Genomic DNA, 22,665 nt, shown 5'->3' with positions numbered 1-22,665 from the left:
AATTATTTTGGGGAAATCTATAACCTGTGTCAAACAGGAGGTAAGATTAGATGATCACAATAGTTCCTTCTGGCCTTTGAATCTATTAAAGATGTAATTTCCAGCTCAGGTAGATGTATCCTTGCTAGCTCTAATTGAGCTAGTGCACTGAAAACAGAAGTGCAGCCTTGGTGGTGCGAGTGGCAGGACATGCTAGCCACTCCAAGTACAAACCCATCTGAGACAGTAGGCATGTAGTAGGGTAGCCAGCCCTTCCCTCTGCTTATGCTGCATGACTACATTGCTACTGTTAGGACACTAGCTTGATCAGAGCTAGTGCAGGTATGTCTACACAAGCTAGAGATTGCACCTTCCAGCTCCAGTGTAGACATATCCTCAGTGTACATGTATATGACAGCCACACTTCTTTTTTAACTACAGTTCATATCTTTACGGTCAACTCCAGAAATTGGCTGTAGTCTGTATGTTTCCCCTTCGCCTAAAACTTGCTGAACCATTAAAACAAGCCTCACTTAACGTTTTTCCATGCAACAGTTTCAGAGTACTGACCACTTAAATGGTATTGATATTAGCAATGTCAATCTATGGTCCCACATCCTGTGATTGCTTTAACACATTGTCCTCTTAGAAATGTGGAAAGTCTTGGAATTAAATATTTATAACTACGTTCTCCTGTGTATTAAAATCGGTGGTATCTCTTATATATTGACTGTTTTTAATGCCACACAGCAGACTGAAGACTCCCAATATGTACAGAAAGCATGGTGTATTAAGAAGGAGGCTACATGGAAATGTTTAGTCCTCTTCATGAACACAGGCCTTATGTTGAGCACAAGCTGCCTCCCTTCTGCCCCTGCATTGGACCCTGCTCTAGTGCAAGGATGAGTCTACCTCTATATCTGCTTCAGGTCATAAGTGTTCATACTTCACTTTCACGAATGTTAAGGCTGGAACTTGTTCACATTGAAGACAAAGGCAAAATTCCCATTGACTTGTCTAAGGGAATCAGGATAGGAGCCCTATAATTATACATAACTCTTAGAGAGCATTCGTCCATATACCTCACTGCGTTTTACAAAGGAGGAAAATATAATTATCCTCACTTTACAGATGGGGAAATCAAGACCAAGACTTGAAATGATATAGTCAAGGTCACACAGCTGGCCAGCCTAAGATTCATGCCACTGCTATGCAGTATATCAAGCCAAAGTAAACACTTATTTCTATCACATCAGTTCTAGCCAAGCAGGAAAAGGCATGTAATCCAATGTAAACTTCCCACATAGCTGGGCCATGGCACAGGGGCCAATCTGATTAAGAGTCAATAGATACTGCTGGATGTACTCAGTTTGAATGACTTGGCATCACAAAGTGGAAGAACTAAAGGAAATAAGTACTGACAAGCCAAATATGCAGCTCAATTAAATATAATTACAGGTGTAGTCTAGTTTTGTTACGTAAATTACAAGCATGACTGCCAATGGGATTTAGACTGCTAAGTACCTAAATCCCTTTAGAGAGGCATTGCAGCACTGAGTACAGCAATGCCTAAATAACTTTAAAAATCTGGGCCCTGGTGACATATTCTACCCCTGGTTATCCTGGCATAAACCTCCAATGAAACTTCATAGGGTGTAAACTGATGGTAGAATGTGACCACCTAATTCAGGATATTGCATTTTCTTTGTGCAGCTCACATTCTAGTCAATGTGAGCACTATGTGCAAGAATAGGTTTTGATGCTACCTTCCTGCTCTGCTTTCATTTAAGATAGTTCTTGGAAGTGAAGCACAATATGCTGAACTCTAAATCAAGTCAGGTAAGTGAAAAGGAAGAGTTGGTGTTCAAATGATCTTCAGAATATATGTGCAGTTAAAGTCTGCAAGTATTCTCTTGTAGTGCTCAATCCTTCCAAGTGCAGAGCACAATGCGCATTTAAACACATGCTTAGCTTTAAGCATGTGAGTAATTTCATTGAAGTCACAGGATCACTTGTACCTAATGTTAAGCACAGGCTTAAGTGATTTGTTGGATCTGAGCCCGAATGCTCAGGTTGAGTGCTTGTCAATCTGGGATTTCAAGAATGGATTCAAGACAGCACTTCACATTTCATTTCACAGTGAAAGAATCATTTGACGTTAGAGAATCTATTCCTTCCCAAATAGAAATATTGAATGAGACACATGCTGTTTTTTCTCCAGGAAGTGTTTTTGGGAATAAGAGCCAAGATGGCAAAACCACCACATTTAAAGGTATAAACTTGTGGGATCAGATTAGAATTTCAGAGTGAAGTAATAAAGTGGTAATACTGATGTACTGAAATTTCTTCTGCAGGCACAACCACTGTACATTGTGTGGAGAGCCTTATGAGTTTTGTAGGGAAAGGATGATATCCTTACATGTACTGTTCAATAGTAAAACCATTTGAGAAACTGTAATATCAAAGCCATGAAATAAGGATTATTCTAGATAGGATGCTTTCAGTAAAAGTGTTTTAACACCTCCAAAGAAAGATAGTGCCTTGCAGTCTGTACTGTAACATTTCAGACAGAAATAGTCTTGTTCATCCATACATCAAGGAAAGTAGATTCATATCTTCTATGCAGTACATCAACCCTAAGCAGTGGGGGCAAAACACCTATCTGGCTTCAAGATTAAACTCGATAAGTTTATGGAGGAGATGCTATGATGGGATAACATGATTTTGGCAATTAATTGATCTTTAACTATTTATGGTAAATAGGCCTAATGGCCTGTGATGGGATGTTAGATGGGGTAGGATCTGAGTTACTACAGAGAATTCTTTCCTGGGCATCTGGCTGGTGAATCTTGCCCACATGCTCAGGGTTCAGCTGATCGCCATATTTGGGGTCGGGAAGGAATTTTCCTCCAGGGCAGATTGGAAAAGACCCTGGGGGTTTTTCACCTTCCTCTGTAGCATGGGGCATGGGTCACCTGCTGGAGGATTCTCTGCACCTTGAAGTCTTTAAACCATGATTTGAGAACTTCAATAGCTCAGACATAGGTGAGAGGTTTATTGCAGGAGTGGGAGGGTGAGATTCTGTGGCCTGCATTGTGCAGGAGGTCAGACTAGATGATAATAATGGTCTCTTCTGACCTTAATATCTATGAGTCTATGAGTCTAAGGAAAGGCGTGCAATTCCTAATAAACGAAATCAAAACAATTCTACAAGACAGACAAAAGCTATGTTTCACATGTCGGGAAGCTTTTATTTAAACACCACGATACTTTGGATTAGTTACACTACGGCTTTGAAATATCATTTGATAATTTAGTTGTTTTCCTGATAAAGGAAATAAGAAAAAAGGTGCATAATAGATAGAGCTTTGCTCATTGAACTGGGTTTCCAGAGCCACTTCTAGTCCAGCGTAGAGATGGAATTTTCTCACACTCTCTCATAGATTCGAGTGCAGACAACACCTTTCAAATCACATTCCTAAGACAAAAAAAGAAGGGTTAATTGAAACTTCTGAATGACAGTGCATAAGCATCTAATCCAAAGACCAATGAAATCAATAGAAATATTTCCTATATATTATTTCATTAATTTATATAGATCCCCAAACAGCAAAATTATATTTTATCCTCCAAGAGGGAAAGGATTCTACTTCAACAGCATAAACTTTCAAAAGAGTGCTTAAAGAAAATCATACTTCATAAAATTAGACATGACATGGTAGCTAGTCACAGATTTCAAATTTCTTCCAAGAACACATGTTGTCTTCATGAGTATTATTGCAATGACAGCAATATCAGCTCTTGTAACTTAATATAGAAGATCACATGACTGCTTTCATTTTAAAAAGAAGTCCCCCCTTCCTTGTAGTGAGTTCAAAGTGTAACTAGATTACAAACATAGACTGTCAATGGAAAAATGAACTTTTCCTTGCAAGGAGACTGATGAACCACCTAAAATTTATAAGTTGCAAATAAACCAAAGGAGCTTCCTAAGACTGGGGGAGGGGAAGGCTGTATTTAGAACTTTCTACCCCTTGCTGTTCCCTCATGCCCCTCTTATTAAAGGATTGGAAAACATGCCTTCTAGTGAGGCTCAAGGAGCTCAGTCTATTTACTTTATGAAAGAAAAGGTTAAGGGTGCTTTGATCAGAGTCTATAAGTACCTACATGTGGAACAGAAATTCGATAATAGCGGGCTCTTCAGTCTACAGACAAAGGTATAACAAGATCCAATGGCTGAAAGTTGAAACTAGATACATTTAGAGTAGGAATAAAGCACACATTTTTAACAGCACAGGGGCAATTAACTACTGGAACAACTTATCAAAGGTTGTGGTGGATTCTTCATATTGGCAAATTTTTAAATCAAGACTGGATATTTTTCTAAAAGATCTGCTCTGGTTCTATCACAGCTGTTGGACTTGAACAAGAATTAATTCCGGGAAGTCCTCTGGCTTGTGTTATGCGGGAGGTCAGAATCGATGTTAACAATGGTTCCCTCGAGCTCTAACATCTACAAATCTATGAATCAGTCTTATCTGTAACTTCACCTTAATGTAGAAGGCTTTTTAGGTTTGAGTGGAATATAATGTTTACTTCATTCCCACTTGCCTCCTAAAGTCATTTCTCGCCCCACTCTCTCACTATTTCTGTCATAAGTGAAACCAAAAAGAAGGTGAAAATTGACAGTATAATTAGATTTAAACTATTAAACTGTGGCCTACATCGGTACAGCATTCAGTGATTAACGGTTAGGGATGGTCTAGTCACTTACCACCACCATTTTCCCATCCACCAGTTTTCTCCTTATTGTGGTCTCTTTGCCATTCCACTTCTGCACTTGAACCAACGACCCTTTTTCTAAGGTTACGACATTCTGCAAAGACCCAAAGAATGAGTCAAAATGTGACTATTTCCCCAGAGCGTTGCATCTTAAAGAGACAATTCACTTAACATTGAGCAAATTCCACATTCTCGGCACACAGCCCACTCAGCAACATTGATTTCAGCACAACATTTGCTCCTCTTATGGTCCTTTTCACTGATGGTTTGAAGATTTATGCTTTTAAGGATAAAAAAATCTTCCCATTTGTCATCCAGCAGATTAGAAACCCTCTGAAGGAAATCATTACCCTCACCTTGGTTTTCCTGTCATCTGCTGTGGTTTCATCAAACACTTGGCCCAATTTGAAGGAGATCTCTGTGTTTTTGAAGGTGCTTTCAGTTCTGATGGTTATCACATCCCCTTTCATTCTGATGATCACATTGGGCCTGGCCAGGCCACCTAGTTTCCTGGTGGCTAAGCCCACTCCTGCAAATCAGACATAAAAATACCATTATATTCTATGAAGGAAGAAATTCTTTATCACTTTACAGAGCATCAGAGCAATTTTCTTTTAAACAGATACCACAGTTTCTCTGTTTGGAATGTGACACTAATTCCTCAAATTCAGAGGCTACATATAAAACTGCATTTCATAGGCTGAGGCATTCCCCAGTCCAGTGTATGTACAATACACTTCTGTTTATCTGAATGGGCTGGGGGACTTCTGAAAGTTTTGGATAGCCGGGCATTGAGATAAACGGAAGTGCTATTTTGAGCTGCAGTTACACTGATAGAGAAATATGGGAAATGAAGAGTGTAATGCTGATGTTTGCTTAATAATTTGTACTTTATAAAAGAGTAAAAAAACCAACTTGAACAACTTTACTGAGTGGTATTAGAATCATTGTGTACATAACTTAATACTGATTAATTCAAATTAAACATAATTTAATTTGTCTTTCCAAGCTGCTGTTGCTGCTGAAACTGGATTTGGTCTCAGTAACTGCAGGTAACCTCTCGAAACCACTGCAAAACATACAAAGTCATTGATTAGCACTAAAGCAATGTCTACACTACCGCCATAAATCAACCTATGCTACGCAACTCACGTATTTCACGTTATTCACGTAGCTGGAGTCGACTTACCTTGGGTTGAGTTACCGCAGGGTCTACACCACGGGGGGGTTTCTTCTTGGGGGTAGAGTACAGGGATTGACTGGAGCGTGATCTGCTGTCGATTTGGTGGGTCTTCACTAGACCCACTAAAACGAGCGCCGGTGGATCGATCTCAAAGCGTCAAGCCCAGATGTAGTGTAGACCAGCCCTAAGAGGCTCTCAGAGGCTAATTTAGAAGTTATTAGCAGGTGACTAATTCACACAGGGCTACTTGGGGACACATTGTAGATTCAGAAAACTAGGATTTTCAGATAAAAGGAATTCAGATAACTGGAATTATACTGATGTCTAGTTAGAAACCAGGATATACTGACTACACAAGAATTATGTATTTTTAGGTAGGCAGGAACACAGGCAGCTATTAATCTGCACTGCACCTATGTAGAGAATAGAGCTGGTGGCAAATGTTTTTCACAGAAATATTTTTGAAACATTTTCCCCTTGTCTTTTCCTAGTCAAAACCTTTCAAAATTCAATTTTTTCAACCAGCTGTAGTAGAGAATCAAAGTATCTAGAATCTAGTGCATTTCTGTTTGTACTTCACAACATAAAATATACAAGAGACTAATTGGGATACTCTTAGTTGGTATTCTCTGTTATGGAAGGGTAGTTACAACACGTAAGTGTCTCTGGAATATCGAAACATCAGTAAAAAGAAAAGGAGTACTTGTGGCACCTTAGAGACTAACAAATTTATTTGAGCATAAGCTTTAGTGAGCTACAGCTCACTTCATCGGATCACTTAAGGTGAGTTCCCTCCCACCCCACCCCACACTGTTCCTCAGACGTTCTTGTCAACTGCTGGAAATGGCCCACCTTGATTATCACTACAAAGGTTCCCCCCCAGCCCCGCTCTCCTGCTGGTAATAGCTCACCTTAAGTGATCACTCTGGTTACAGTGTGTATGGTAACATCCATTGTTTCATGTTCTCTATGTATATAAATCTCCCCACTGTATTTTCCACTGAATGCATCTGATGAATTGAGCTGTAGCTCACGAAAGCTTACACTCAAATACATTTTTTAGTTTCTAAGGTGCCACAAGTACTCCTTTTCTTTTTGGGAATACAGATTAATACGGCTGCTACTCTGAAACTAAACATCAGTGAAAAGTAAACATGTCAAATAGAGAAAAATTCAAATATAAAAGTAAATGGGAGCAAAAAGCTACAAATACAACTGCCATCTACAAGGCTCCTTTTACAAGGTTCACTATGCCACACAGCCCACATCCTGGTCAACTAGTTAGAGCAATAGTCTGAGACTTCTATTCCTCATTCTGCCTCAGACTTGCTGCGTCTTGGTTTCTTAAATGTAAAATGTGGATAATAATAGTTACCATCTTTGTAAATTCTATGATGTGCTAAATTCAATGAAAGGTACTAGGTATAGTGAGATCAAGTATTTGTAAAGTACATTAGTCACTGCAAAATATTCAATGCTGAAATAATTTTCTTAAGACCTGGTATCTTCCCAAAAACCTCCCTAGTAGAATTTATACCAAATGCTTGTAGTTAGTCCATTAGAATTATTCCACTACTCTCTTTAACCTTTAAAGTAAAGGAATTACGGTCTCAGCAATAGCAACAGTAATGCTGAGAGTGACCGCTAGTGCATCATTATAAAATGATGAAGCCAGTATTAAATTAAAAAAACAATGCCTAATTTGTTTCATTCCCAGAATTGCTCAGTAACAGATGAATTCATTCATGGAATTAGACCCAGGAAGCTTAGTGTCAGGAGGACAGCAGTACCATCACAAGTTATGGAATACAGTAAGTGATTGTCACATTCTAAGTTTAATAGTGTATGCAAGAGGGACAAAAATATGTTTTTTTTTTCACATTTCTCATTAAATGGGAGTAAGAGATGCAGATCAGGTAGTTAGTAAATTTATATAACAAACCAGAGTTTTCTCCTTTTCATTTTAAGATGCTGAAATTGAAGAGAGAGAGAGAAAAAATAAAGAACTACACTACAGATATAACCAGAGTGAAGAGTCCCCAGGGCCGGGAAGAAGACATTTTCCAGGAGCAATTAGAGAAGAAGAGGACATTTCCAAACAAAGATTATAAGATAGCATTTCTCACCCAATTCTTTCATATAATCATTCAAATTTTTCATGGAGACAAGTTTCCAGGTTCCCACAAACCGGTTTGCACATTATATTGGCTTTGTGAGGCAGTGTTCCTCAGGAGAAAGGCAATGACAGCAGCAGCTCACTTAGTGAGTGGCAAAAGGACTTTCTGCGCTATGCATGCCTCAATAGCTTCTTTATAAAGATGCCCTGAACTTGTAATTCTCAAGACTGACCAACCAGGAGAAACAACGTCAGGGCAAGACAATGCACACCTTGTCCAAAGCCACTTGTTTTAGTACCAAGACTCAGTGTTGTGCCTGCCACTGCTTCCTCCACTGAATAAAGCAGAATAATCAGGAGGGCATGGGGGCCAGCACATGAGGTTACTGTTGCAGTGCCAAGAGAACATTTCAGTGATGCTGCTGTAGTGTCTGAGACAAATCATGATGCCAAGCACGGCACCACCCTGCTGTGAACATTAATGCTGTCTTCCTCCCAACACCACCACATCTTCCTTTGCCACCAACATCACTGCTATTGTCACCCTGATGTCAGTGAATTAAGCTAAAGCCACACAGTGGGTGATCTCACAAGGATCTGAATGTGGGGAAGGCTTGGAATTATTTTGTCAAAGTTGCAGAAAGCTCGCTGAAACCTGATCCCAGCCAGGGGAAAAATTCATAGGGAAGGGTTTCAGACCAAGCTGGATGACAAGCATCTCAAATAGGGTTATTAAGAGAAAATAGAAAGCCTGCAAGGAATGGAAGATGGGATGGATTAGCAAGGAAATATACCTCTTGCAGGTCAGAAAGTATAGGGGAAAAGTCATAACACTGAGGATGGGGCGAAGATTAAAGATAATCTAGGTACGGCCCAGCACCTAAACAAATACTTTGCCTCAGTTTTTAATGAGGGTAATGAGGCATTGGGAGCAGTGGCAGGGTAGCTAATGGGAACAGGTATGTGGAAATAGAAATTACCACCTCTGAGATCGAAGCCAAACTCAAATGAATAGGACCAAATTGGGGGACCTGAATAATCTCCATTCAGTAGAACATAAAGGAACGGGCATGTGACATTGCTAGCCCAATAGCAAGGATTTTTAATGACTCTTAAACTCAGGGTCATATTCTCTGACTGGAAAATTACAACTATAGTACCTATATTTAAGAAAGGAGAAAAAAGGTGATCTGGGAAACTATGGGCCCATTAGTTTGACCTCAATTGTATGCAAGGTGTTAAAATAGATTTTAAAAGTGAGGGTAGTAAGGACATGGGGTAATTGGGATAAAATACAACATGGTTTTCCAAAAGATATATTGTGCCAAACCAACCTGATCTCTTTCTTTGAGAAGATAACTGATTTTCTAAATAAAGGAAATGCAGTAGATCTAATCTATCTGGATTTCAGTAAAGCATTTTATACAGTTCCACATGGAAAATAGGATTAATACTAGAATCAAAAGTTGGCTAAGGAACTGGTTAAAGGGAGAGTACAGTGTGTCATGCTGAAAAGTGAACTGTCTAGCTGCAGGGAGGTTACTAGTGTTGTTCCTCAAGGATTGGTCTTGGGAGCAGTCTTATTTAACATTTTTATTAATGAGCTTAGCACAAAAGGTGGGAATGTGCTAAAAAATCTGTGGATGACACAAAGTTGGGAGGTATTGCTAGTATGGAGGAGAACTGGAATATCACACATGACCTTGAAAACTGGAATAATAGAAATGGGATGAAATTTAAGAGTGCAAAGTCATGCATTTAGGCACTAACAACAAAAATTTTTGCTATAAGAGGGGATCATAAAAGTTGGAAATGACAGAGGCAGAGAAAGACCTGGGTATATTGGTTGATTACAGGAAGGACTATGAGCTGCCAATGTGATGCAGCCATGAAAAAGGCTAGTACAATCTAGGATGCATCAAGTGAGATATTCCAGCAGAGATAAGGAATTATTATTACCATTACGCAAGGCACTGTTTAGACCTCATGTGGACATACTGTGTGCAATTCTAGTCTCTCATGTTAAGAAAGATGAATTCAAACTAGAATAGGTACAGAGAAGGGCTACTTGATGATAAGGGAATGGAGAATCTACCTTACAAGAGGAGACTAAGGAGCTTGACTTGACCCTAACAAGGAGATATGATGCTGTCTATAAACACAGAGAGGGAAGAAAGTATTTTAAATTAAGGAAAATGTTGGCACAAGAACAAGTGGATATAAACTGGCTATCAATAAGTTTAGGCTTGAATTAGATGAAGGTTTTTAACCATCAGAGGAGTGGAAGTTCTGGAACAGCCTTCAGGGACTAGTGAGACAAAAATACCTAGCTGGTTTTAAGCTGAGTTTGATAAGTTTATGGAGGGGAAGGTATGATGAAATTGCCTACAATGGCATATGGCCCATCTGTGACTGTTAATAGCAAATATCTCCACTCGGCAGAGACAGGACACTAGATGGGGAGGGCTCTGAGTTACCTTTGAGAATTCTTTCCCAGCTGTCTGGCTGGTGGGTCTCACGCACATGCACAGGGTCTAACTGATCACCATATTCTGGTTGGGACGCAATCTTCCCCAGGTAAGATGGTGGAGACCTGTTTTTTTGTCTTCCTCTCAGTGTGGAGCATGGATCACTTGCTGGTGTGAACTAAAGTAAATGGTAGATTGTGTGTAACTTGAAGCTTATAAATCAAGATTTGGGGACTTCAGTAACTCAATCAGAGAGTATGGATTTATTACATAAGCAGGTGGGTGAGGTTCTGTGGCCTGCAATGTGAAGGAGGTCAGATTAGATTATCATGATAGTCCCCTCTGGCCTTAAAGTCCACGAGTCTATGAGACAGAGAAAAGCTGGAGGCAGAACACTCTGTACTTAAAGTACTGAACCACCTTTCTCTCATGAGTCACCTTCAAAATGACATGTCTATTTGATCTTTTAAACATGTTTTTCTTTATTCTGCTCTGTCTATTATCCTTCCATTTGGAGTTGTCATCACAAACTCTGAAATGCTTTTTTCACCACACTATTAAGACCAACCCCCCCCCGTGCTGTTTTTCCCTCCCCCATGACTAGTGGACAGGTGGAGAAGAGAGGTGGTTCATGATACAATGAATGACAGGAATATGACCATGAGATGAGAAGAGACCATTAAGTGGTGATTTGAGAACCCCTGTTTTAGAGTTCCATTATCTAAGTTGCATAACGTAGAATCCATCAATGTCCTTGTATTTGCAGACATATAAAGTTCAGCTTCTAAAAAGGACCATTCATTTTATAACTACAGTGTTGCAGTTAAAAACATGTTTGAAAGGCAGGAGTGTAGATCACTGTAGTTCAAAGAAATACCAAAAATTATGGAACACTAAAGTGAAAGTATTGTTGTGAGTTGGGTTAAACCTTGTTGTTATGGGTTGGGTGTATCCACTGCTTTTCTTTCAGGATAAGTGTAAAGAAATGGCTGAAACAATCTCAGTAGCACCAAACAAAAGCACATGGAAAAGCTGAGTAGAAAAATAATGATGGGCTCAAGGATTTTCAAATGCTGGGACTAGGGCTTTCATTGGTGTACGTGTGTTTGGGGGTGAGGGTGGTGTGGACACAGAGAGAGAGAGAGAGAGAGAGCACAAGCTAGGTAGACAGACAGCAGAAGTGATGGTAATTAGGTCCTGACAAAAAGCTTTTGGGGCACAGAATGCTGTCTGGAAAGGCAGGTTTGAAATAGTGAGCAAAGTAGCTATCTACTGCTGTTTGAGTCCTCTGAGTGCAGGAAACAGATATTATGTATATCTTGGTAAATAAACAAGATTGCATCAAGAAAATACTGGCTCTATTAATTACTCTTTCTACTGGAAACAAACCTATAGGGCCCTGAACTTGACCAGCAGCTTGGGTCCAAGGAGTAACAGCATTAACATCACTCGTATTTTGCCCTTCTCTTCCCAAATGCTCTTTAGTGAGGGAGGGAACTATGCTACCTGGCTCCTCGGAAGAAATGAAAGTCTTCTTTCTGAAGTATCTGAATTCTGATCATACGGTCTTTTTTGCATGATTATAATGTGCTCATGCTTCTGGACTATATTACGTACATTTGGTTCTCAGGTTTACACTGTAAGGATATGCAGAATATTGGGAATATAGATGGGTGGGTTGCATCTCAGGTTGTCATGATGGAAAGAAGAAACAGTATTTATATCAGCTCAAGCTTGAGTTGGGACTTCTATCCAATATTGAGATGCCAAATGTAGTACCCAGAGGGAATGAAAAGGGGATCCTATTTGAGAGGGGAAATGATATGAAGAATGGTAGGTAACATGTTTGTGGTCTCTGAGACATACCATGAGGGTAGGGGGAGGATTGGGCCTTACATTATTAAATACAACTGTATATGTAAAGAATCTACTTTTATTCCATCAGGTGTCTCATAATATGACAAAAGTAAGCTAGTCCAGTTACGCTTCCATTGCTGCCAGTAGAGCTGGTTGGGAATTTTTGATAAAACAGTTTTTTGTTGCAAATGCTGATTAGTTAAACCTGAAACCTTTTCCAATGAGAAGACCAGTTGGGGTTGCCACCTTTCTAATCATTGGTAATTGGACCCCTGAGGCCCCACCACCCATCCCACCTCTTCCCCCCAAAGCCTCGCCCCTGACTCTGCTGCTTCCACCCCAAGGCCTTGCCCCTGCTCCCACCTCTTCCCCCAGGCTCTGCACCTTCTATGTCTCATCCCCCAAACCCCGCCTGTCTGCCTCGTCCCCCTCAAGCGCCCTCATCACTCACTCCTCTCCCACTTCCCCCGTTACTCTCTGGATCATTTCCACCTCCCTCCCCAACCCCAGCTGGCGTCCCTCTGCTCTGGGGCTGGGACGGGAGCTGCTTCAGCCTGCAAGGAGCTTGTCTGCAGGTAGGGGTTGGCCCTGGCTGAGCAGGGGCTGGTGTGGGTTAATGACCGGGTGCCTCCCTGGCCCTGTGGTAACTTTGCCTTTTGGCGTTCGATCAGTACATCTGACCTGGACGCTGCCAAGTTCCCTTTTTGAACCAAACACTTGGCACCTGGCAACTCTCAATGGCACCTTGACACAGAAGCCAAAAACCAGTCAGTCTGGGTAAAACCCGGATGGGTGGCAACCCTAGGACCAGTTTTGGCAAACTTTTTGTCAGAAAGTGACTCTGGTTCAGGATGGAATTTCTGTGAAAACCAGAGAAACACCGTCCCCACATTGTAGGCCCATCGTCCAGCAGTTGTGGGTGCTCACTGGGACACAGGAGACATGGAAGAACCAGGTTCTGGTCCCTGCACTACCTGATTTTGGACAGGGATTTGAAACCCAGGTCCTTTTGCAGCCCTGATGAGTGCCCTACCACTAAGGCTATTAGCTATTCTGAGTAGAGCTCTCCTGTTGAAGCTGTTATACTCTGTATAAATAATTAAATATCATTATGTGAGAAAAGAGTGTTTGTCTTTTCAGTTTTCTTAAGAAGAAAGCAGAGTGACCAGGAGTGTAGGGTTGCACCTCTGATATCCGTGAAAATTTTCAAAAGGTCTCAGTTTTATCCCACTGTGAATGGGAATTTTTTTGAATCACAAAACTTTCATGCAGGACAGGAAAACCATTTTCTGCCCTGCTCTATGGCACAGTCCTGATTCCGGTGCTGCAGTGGTTGAGAATATCTTGAAATAAGGGGAATGAAAGGTACCAAAAGCAGAACATTTTTTTAAAAGTATAAAAGTGTCAACATGAGAGTAAATCCACAAAATGAAGATTAATGTTAATCTAGCAGATGTTGTCCATATGACCTGTTTTCCAAAGCACAGATAATTTATCACATATGTTTCAAAGTATAAACAAAGCAGCCCCCTTACCCAAGAGGCTAGGACACTTTTTCTAAGTCAGATTCTTCTGTTGTTTCACAAGGCTTCCCCACGTGAATTATACAAGGATCCTACTACAGTTAGTTAACTGGAATTCTTCAGTTTTTCCATTTAATGTTCCCATCCAAAGGCGGCACTTTTACAAGGTAGCTACTTGTTGCTGTCATTGGGAGTTGAATGTGCTCAGCAATTCATAGGATCAGCCCTTAAGACATACAAGGAGAGAGAATTAAGGCTTGTCTACGTGGAGTATTAGTCCGCACTAAAGGAGTGTGAATTTGAGCGTGAACTAGCATATACTGGCCCATATGGACCCTGAAGGTGCACAAAATGTCCCCTAGGGTAGTCCCATTTCAAACAGTACTAACTTAATGTGCACTAGGGAACGGTTAGTGCACACCAGAAGGGTCCACACAGGCCAGTTAGTGCATCACACATTATAATACACTAGAATTGATACCCTGTAGCACGGACTAATGCATCGTGCAAGCCCTTAGTCAGAATACAGCAGTAATACTGCAGTACCAGTAATGTTAAGAATGAAAGTGACAGTGCATTAATTATACAGACAAAAAGCCATTCTTAAGCTACTCAAACAGTGTCGACATTGCTACCATCCACCCTTGTGACCCTATGCAGAAACAACAGCTCATGCAAAGGATTTATAGCTTAGAAAGAAGAATAGCAAGAAATACTAGCACCATCACAAGCGGAAATAGCATATCTTGAAGCCCAAACTTTTTCTCCTAAGCAAATTAAAAAGAGACAGGAATTCTGAGCTCAGGTGAGTGGGGGAAAGATGGAGCTACATTTCCCTTTGTCAGGTTAAGATCAGAATGAAATTCATTTACCTCAGTGAATTAGTAGCAGTGAACAATAGACAGCACAGGAGCCATGAACGAACAGTCCAGGAGTAAAGTCTAGATGCAGATTCTTCTTCTCAAAGAGGATGTAATTAGAAAACTGAAAGAAAGCAAATGTGCTTACAAATTTTACAGAAGAAAGAAAAAAGGAAGATCTGGACAAATATCATCCAGTTAATCTAACTTCATTTCATCATGGAATAATGGAGAAAATAGTAAAAACAAAAAATCTTGGGTGAAACTCAGACCCCCACTGAAGTTTTGTTATTTCAGTGGTGCCAGGATTGCACCCTAGAGAATAACAGTGCCATAGCAGTAAGAAGCATGCCTTTATTTGAAAAAAGTATTGCCAAGCAAACTTGGATATTTTAAACATAGAACAAAAAAAAAAGCGTGTGAAAAATATAATGGAAGTAATATTTTAGTCAACCATTAATACATTAGGCTTGATTCATATTTCACACTATTTTTGAACTGGTATGAACTCTACTGACATCAGTGGACATTACTTTAGATTTAAGTGAGATCAGAATGAGGGCCCAATTTCTACATCAATACCTAATATTTTTAAGTGACTATATTTTGGATGCTTTGATTTTTTTGGTATCCAAAATAAAGGAGCTTTATTTTCAGAAAGTGCTGAGCATCTATATCTGAAATCAGGCCCCTTTAAGTCATCCAAGCAGGACACCCAAATCACTATGTTTTGAAAAACTTAGGCCAAAGTGCCTAATATTCACCATCAGTGCGTATGGGGAGGAGCTGAAGTAGGAAATTTCAGCAGAAAACTAACCCTATTCTTCCTTCTTTCATCCCTCAATGACTTTTGCATGATGTTTAAAATCTGAGCCAGTGTCTTGTCTGACTCAAAGAAATGGGTTTAGTCATACCATAGGAACTAGGAAGTTGAAAAAAATCTAGTGGGAGATCACCAGCAGTGACAGAGTCGCAATGGACAATCTAAACCAGAGCACATTCAAAAATACAGAGATTACCTTTGAACTGGGTGAATAGTTTGAAGAAGCTACAGCAGAGGACATTAAAATCAAGGTAAAAAATAGTTGCTGGATATGGGTGTAAATGGATGTCTTTCTCAATGTCACTCATTAATAAATCTGCAAATGATTGAGTCAAATGAAATAGTGGAGAAAATGTCCTACTGGAACTCAAAGGTACCTTGTGTACTAGGCCATAGACCATGGGACTTGTTAGAATTAGGTGAACTGCTTCATTTTTAAACTGAAGAACTTTGATGGTAAATACTCATTTCCAACCTGCTGTCTCTCCAGAATGTTGTAACCTTAGAGAATGGCTCACTAGTTCAAGTACAGAAGTGGAATGGAGAAGAGATACAGGAAGGTGGCAGATGGAAATCACAGCCATTTTTTCCTACCACCAATTTATGGGGCACAGATCCTCAAAGGTATTTAGCTCTCATGGAAACCAATGGGAGTCAGGCACCTAAATACCTTGAGAATTTGGACCTGAGTGCTACACAGATACAGAGAATATTGGCAATCTTTCATGCTGTATATAGTTGTAGTTTGTGACAAAAAAGGGGATAGGGTGGGGCAGGAACTCTGGAAAAAAGTAAATGTTGGAGGGTTGACAAGAAATGGAGAAGCCATAGTGAACTGATAGCACTAAAGCCAATATGCTGCTATATTAATGATTATTTGCCCTAAATTGAAAAGCATTTGAGAAGGATGAAGACCACTCAGTTTAGAGATGGTCTAAGTGCCCAGCTCACATTCAGCATCCCCAAAATGTGATGTGATTGGTTCAGTATCTCTGTTCTGGTCATTCTCCAATTGACTTCATTCTAACTTTCTGCCATTGGTGTGCCCTCATAGAGAAATCAATTAGAGACTGACCAGAACAGAGAGGATACAAGAAAAGAGGCTTTGCTTGTTAATTTTAAACACTATTTATCAATCAAATTCTACTGTAACATTTAGTATATTATACTCATTCCTCTTTCATCTCCTGGGATCTGCAGTGCCCCCTCCAGCAGGGTTTTTGAGCATATGAGACAATGCCCTGTTTCTGTACACAGATAAGCTCCAGCTAAGTTAAAAGAGTTCCATGCTGCTCTTTCCTCAAGAAAGAGACTGTTGTACACAGACCCATTTATAAGCAGCATCACCATAGACTTTGACACTCTTAAATTAAGAAGACACCAGAGTGCCAGTGTATTGGAAGTTTATAATAAATGAAGTTTTAAGTGCCTGGTTTGTGTTGATAATCCAGCCCTAAGTGCTGCAAAAGAGCTTAGCACCCATTTTGGCAATCAAAATAAGCAGCACCGATTTTCAAGAGGAGCTTAATACATTGGATGCTGAGCTGTTGGAAAATTGGGGTCCTTATGTAGGGGCACTAAAGGGAAGTTGAGCTCTTGCCAATCTGGCCCCACTTGTGGGCCCTTGGCTTTTTAGCCCCACCTTACCCATTGGACCTATCTGCCTGCCATTCTGAGGGCACCGTTATATTGATTCACTATACCTTTGTACTTGTACACCACTTGCCTCCATTAGTGCTCCTGCCCTGGAATGTTTTCTACTTCCAAAAGTTATTCTTCTTGCTTTATGGTTTAGATTTTTTTTTTTTTTTTGCTTGTCACCCAGTGACAGATGTGATTCTCAGTCTAAAGGACTTCCATTTCACATTTTTTCCCCATACTAAGATCCAATATTAAATTGGAGGAAGAAAGTCTTGTATCAGATGATCCTCCCATCTCTGGGGTAGTCATTCCATTTCCTGTGGAAGCTTTTCCCTTTAGAAAATTGGTGACTATTTACCCATCTCAGGCATATTGAGACGGGAGTTCTGTCAGAAAGCTTTGAGTGTTATAGCCAGATGCACAAAGATGTTGTCACCATTGCTGCAACCCTATGAACCAGCTTGATATTTATTAAGATTACATCTACCTATCTTGCATAGTAATGAAGGGAGTCAGTTAGTGCACACCCTGGTCCCTCCCCAGTTTGTTAAGACGCCCCCCCCCCCATTAGCTAGTGCTATATTGTACAAATTCCAACACCACACCTTTCTTAGACAGTTGAACATTTATTGCCTAACCACAAGAGTTCAGATTAGCTACAATGCTGGTTTGGCATCAAGTCTGGTAAACTGTCTGGTTCTGTCACAAAGCAGACTTGGAGCTTCACATCCTGGAACTGAGCTGGTTCTCCACAACTTAGATCCCCAGTCCATTGGAGAGACAGGGTTTCTTCATGAGGTTTCATAGACTCTAGTACAGATAACTTGTTCATGGTACATTCCTAGAAGGATAGATTGTTGAACAAAAATGTATGTTAGGCAGCATATCAAGTACTCACTTTTTATTTTAAGCCAATAGCAAGCTTTAGATATCACTTCCATTCCTCCCTTCAAGCAAATTAATAGGGAACAACTCAGAGAGCTGCATGCTTTTATTCAGAACTCCCTATACCTAAGGAGTGCATAGACCTCTCAATCATGGTTTGGTCTCAGTAGGAGGCCAACCTGACAGTATTCTACTATCCAAGACAGCCTGGGGAGGGAGCACAGGCACCATTACTTAGCATAGGAGCTGCCCATATACATTCTCTGAAACATCCTGGGTTAGAGTTGCTACAAGAACCTCCCTCTTCCAGCACCCAGGAAACAAGAGCAGGAAGAAATATGGCAGAGAGCCACACTGTCAATTCAGCAGTGACAGATCACATGTCAGTCAACATACCGCAATGATGCAAGCTTGCCAGTCAATGTGTTAGACTATTGTGCTGTGATAGTGGCTCGGGAGGGGGGGGGGGGGGGGGGGGGGGAAGGAGGTATATTTATAGAGCCATTCCAGCTTTTACAACATTTACTACAACTGGTCAAGACTTAGGTTTTCATAGAAAAAAAAAGAACTTTCATGAGAATTTGAGTTTTGGACTTTTACCCACGCATTGCTACACAGCTTTATGTGCACATTTTTTCCCCCCACTTCAGTTTGGGATAGGCAAAGTGAGGGCTAGAAGAATGTCTACGCCTTGAAGACTCCTGAATTTTAATGTGCAAGTCTCTCACTAGTTTGGAAGTTACAGCCCACCCCCATTCTATCATAATTCACTCCTACATGTTTCCCTCCCACCACCTCATTAGAAGCCAATATGGAACACATGTTGCATTCAGTGATTAAATACCAGACATTAACTCACCACTACCAGCTTCCCATCCACCAATTTTCTTATTAATGTGGTCTCTTTTCCATCCCATTTCTGCACCTGAATCAGTGAGCCATTGTCTAGTGTTACGATGCTCTGCAGAGACAAGGAAACAAAAGAGTGTTGCTATTTAGCTTGTGTCCTTCAGACACAAGGAGATTTGTCCACAAGTCCAACATTAATGGACCCCAGTTGACTGGGTATACCTATAGTTCTGCAGAACACTTGTGGCACTTTCTTCATGGTAGACATGCTAACTTCAAGAGCAATTTTGAAGTCCCTCCCCTCCCACAACCCCAGCTGGTTTTAAGGAAGACTCACCTTAACTTTCCTGTCATCTGCTGTGGTCTCCTCAAACTCCTCACTGAGCTTGAAAGAGATCTCTGTATTTTTGAATGTACTTTCTGTTCTGATGGTTATCACATCTCCATGGGTGCTTATGATTACATTGGGCTTGGCCACACCAACTATTTTCCTGGTAGCAAAGCCCACACCTGTAGATCATGCAGTAGACTATATTAGGTAATCTATTCACTTCCAGAACACCCTCTTACTTAGTGTTGTTGCTTTCAACTAAGGGAAGGCAAGAGACCAGGAATTTAAAACATACATGACTTGTTTCTGTGAGAATCTGCCCCTTGCTCTTTATGTTTTAGTAATCCTACATTTCAGAGGCTGCCTGAAATTTCTGGTAAAGGCATTCCAAGTCCAGTCCAGGGAGTATGAAGTCAAGATATTTTTTGTATAGCCACTATTCTGAAGTGCAATGCAAATTAAATCCTTTTACTGAATTAAACATCCAGCTGCATATGCCCTTGGAGTTTAAGGGCCAAGAGAATCCTGGTGAGTCAGTCAGTTTCACCAAGTTATGCAACCTTTTGCTTCCAAAGAGCATAAACACTTTTAGAGGGATTTGTTTAGGACTTGTCCCAAAACCAGTCCCAAACAGACAGTTTGCTACAGAACTAGTAGCAGTTGAAAAGTGGCTAAAAGGAAAGTTTTAAGGAAGAACCTGGCAACACTAGTGCTCTCCATAAGAGTTAGGAGAGTTTTCCAGGGTGCTCAAGTCTGATGAAGAAAAACAGGATTTAGAAGTCTGTTTGAGAATTTTGCTTCTAGTCTCTAAATGAAAGACTTTTAAGATTACAGTACTAACTCAGAATAAGCTAGTCAGAGTCCCCAGTCAGTCTATGGGAGAGATAAGATCCTTTAAAGCCAACTTCAATTTAAAATTAGGAGTTTTTAGAGAAGCATATTACCCAGTCAAGACTTCTCCAGGTATCTAGTCAGGAGTCCATGCAATTCCTTAAACACACACTAGCCAGCTAGCAGCAACTACTTCCAGTCCCTGGGGTACCTAACAAATTCCAGTTCTAATGAGCCAGAAATTCTAGTACTCTAATATCAACATAAGATTGTACTTCAATGAAAACCACTTAGACAGAAATCCAGATTAGACAAATGTTTAATTACTGACCTTATTAGAGTCTCAGCAGTCTACTGCTTTGTGTTTCCAAGGGGTAAAGGCACTGAGTACTCCAATGGATTTTTCTACCCTAGACAATACCACTACTGAATTATTTCCACTAGAAGTTAATTATGCATTATTCAATTAATAGGATACCACACCCTCCAATCCAATTCCTTCTACATTAAGAAGCCTGACTACACTAAACCAAGCAACACGCTTCCCCAAGAACGCTGCAGTTTAAGATTAATTGTTTTAGCCAGACAATCAGCCAGGGAGAGAAAGGAAAGGGGAGCCCTTAGTGAGTAGTACAGGAGAGTTCCTAAAGCCAGGAAGAAGAAATCTGGATTAAAATGCAAATTCAGTAATCTTTCCCTGGACAGACAGATACAACCAGAGGTAACCCCACATAGCATTGCTTACCCAGTTCTCTCATATAGCCCTCAAAGTTTTCACTGGAATTAAGTTTCTAAGTGCCTACAGATAGATCACACATTATGTGAGGCTTATTAAACAGGCTTCTGGAGGAATCAGGCAACAGCTCTCACTATCAGACAGGAAAGTGATATGAAAGCCATAAGACCACATCACCTGCTTAAAAAGGACCCTTGACCATGTGACCCTCTGGGATGACCAATGGTGGGAGAGAATATCAGGAACTCCAATTTGAGCATTGCTCTTTTTTTTTTTTTCTTTCTTAGTAGGTCATAGTGTTGTTATTCCTTTATTCTCATTGGCACATGGATCACTGTGTCCTCAGCACTTAATGGTCTTTACCATTCAAAAATACTGTGCATTAAAGAAAAATATTTAAGAAGCATTTTGTTCAGGAAGAAAAGTCTGCAGCATTAGGCCCTGATCAGTGGGATGACTCACAATGCTTAATAAAGTTAAGCACATGTGTAAATTTTTGCAGGATTGGAGTCTGAATCAGTTTCTGTTCAGCTGACATTTCTTGCACCTGCTTAGACCTTGCTATGATCCCAGGAACAGATTTTTGCCCTTTCCTGCAACTGAATGTGCATGAGTGGATCTCTCTACCCACTTGGAACCCTGTTGTTAGTTGCAGGATCTGGGTCATAGTTTATCCTAACTCCATTAGGGTTGCACATCTATTAAAATAAATTGTATAGTTCCTATCCATTGAATTCTATTGCTAATTATTGTTATTTGTTAAGTGCCAATGGTGTGCTTAGTGCAGAATGGGACAGCAAAGGAGACAATGTTCCTGCTCTTAGAAGCTTATGCCCAGATCCTCAAAGGTATTTAGGCATCTGAAATTCATTGAAATCAATGGGAGACAGGTGTCTAAATACCTTTGATGATCTGGGCCTTACAGTCTAAACAGATGGACAGCAAAAAACACACTGGTAGAGCCATGACAGGTTTCAGAGTAGCAGCCGTGTTAGTCTGTATTCGCAAAAAGAAAAGGAGTACTTGTGGCACCTTAGAGACTAACAAATTTATTAGAGCATAAGCTTTCGTGAGCTACAGCTCACTTCATCGGATGCATTTGGTGGAAAAAACAGAGGAGAGATTTATATACACACACACAGAGAACATGAAACAATGGGTTTATCATACACACTGTAAGGAGAGTGATCACTTAAGATAAGCCATCACCCACAGCAGGGGGGGGAAAGGAGGAAAACCTTCCATGGTGACAAGCAGGTAGGCTAATTCCAGCAGTTAACAAGAATATCAGAGGAACAGTGGGGGGTGGGGTGGGGGGGAGAAATACCATGGGGAAATAGTTTTACTTTGTGTAATGACTCATCCATTCCCAGTCTCTATTCAAGCCTAAGTTAATTGTATCCAGTTTGCAAATTAATTCCAATTCAGCAATTCCTCTGATATTCTTGTTAACTGCTGGAATTAGCCTACCTGCTTGTCACCATGGAAGGTTTTCCTCCTTTCCCCCCCCTGCTGTGGGTGATGGCTTATCTTAAGTGATCACTCTCCTTACAGTGTGTATGATAAACCCATTGTTTCATGTTCTCTGTGTGTGTGTATATAAATCTCTCCTCTGTTTTTTCCACCAAATGCATCCGATGAAGTGAGCTGTAGCTCACGAAAGCTTATGCTCTAATAAATTTGTTAGTCTCTAAGGTGCCACAAGTACTCCTTTTCTTTTTGGTAGAGCCATGCTAAGGTTTGATTGTAGAAATTTATGCTCTCTACCTCTTGTTGCATTTCTCTCCTCTTTATTAAATAA

The 22,665-nt window shown here is 40.4% G+C and overlaps 2 protein-coding genes across 2 annotated transcripts; both read right to left on the bottom strand.

The window, feature by feature from the left end:
* Window positions 1-3,209: 3,209 nt before the first annotated feature.
* Window positions 3,210-8,263, bottom strand: LOC119850829 (myelin P2 protein-like). The gene is made up of 4 exons (XM_038389493.2): window positions 8,071-8,263; window positions 5,118-5,290; window positions 4,754-4,855; window positions 3,210-3,457 (listed from the first exon to the last, which is right to left on the bottom strand). Exons 1-4 carry the CDS (start codon window positions 8,102-8,104, stop codon window positions 3,407-3,409), a joined length of 360 nt encoding a protein of 119 aa, XP_038245421.1. The 5' UTR covers window positions 8,105-8,263; the 3' UTR covers window positions 3,210-3,406.
* A 9,580-nt stretch (window positions 8,264-17,843) lies between these two features.
* Window positions 17,844-21,032, bottom strand: LOC119850828 (fatty acid-binding protein, adipocyte-like). The gene is made up of 4 exons (XM_043507676.1): window positions 20,874-21,032; window positions 19,304-19,476; window positions 18,977-19,078; window positions 17,844-18,073 (listed from the first exon to the last, which is right to left on the bottom strand). The coding sequence occupies exons 1-4, from the start codon at window positions 20,884-20,886 to the stop codon at window positions 17,885-17,887; spliced, it is 477 nt and encodes a 158-aa protein (XP_043363611.1). The 5' UTR covers window positions 20,887-21,032; the 3' UTR covers window positions 17,844-17,884.
* Window positions 21,033-22,665: the final 1,633 nt, after the last annotated feature.

Source organism: Dermochelys coriacea, chromosome 2, assembly GCF_009764565.3.
Source record: "Dermochelys coriacea isolate rDerCor1 chromosome 2, rDerCor1.pri.v4, whole genome shotgun sequence".
Classification (NCBI taxonomy): domain Eukaryota; kingdom Metazoa; phylum Chordata; order Testudines; family Dermochelyidae; genus Dermochelys; species Dermochelys coriacea.
Note: the sequence above shows the minus strand (reverse complement) of the source record. Positions and strands in the feature narration are given on the sequence as shown.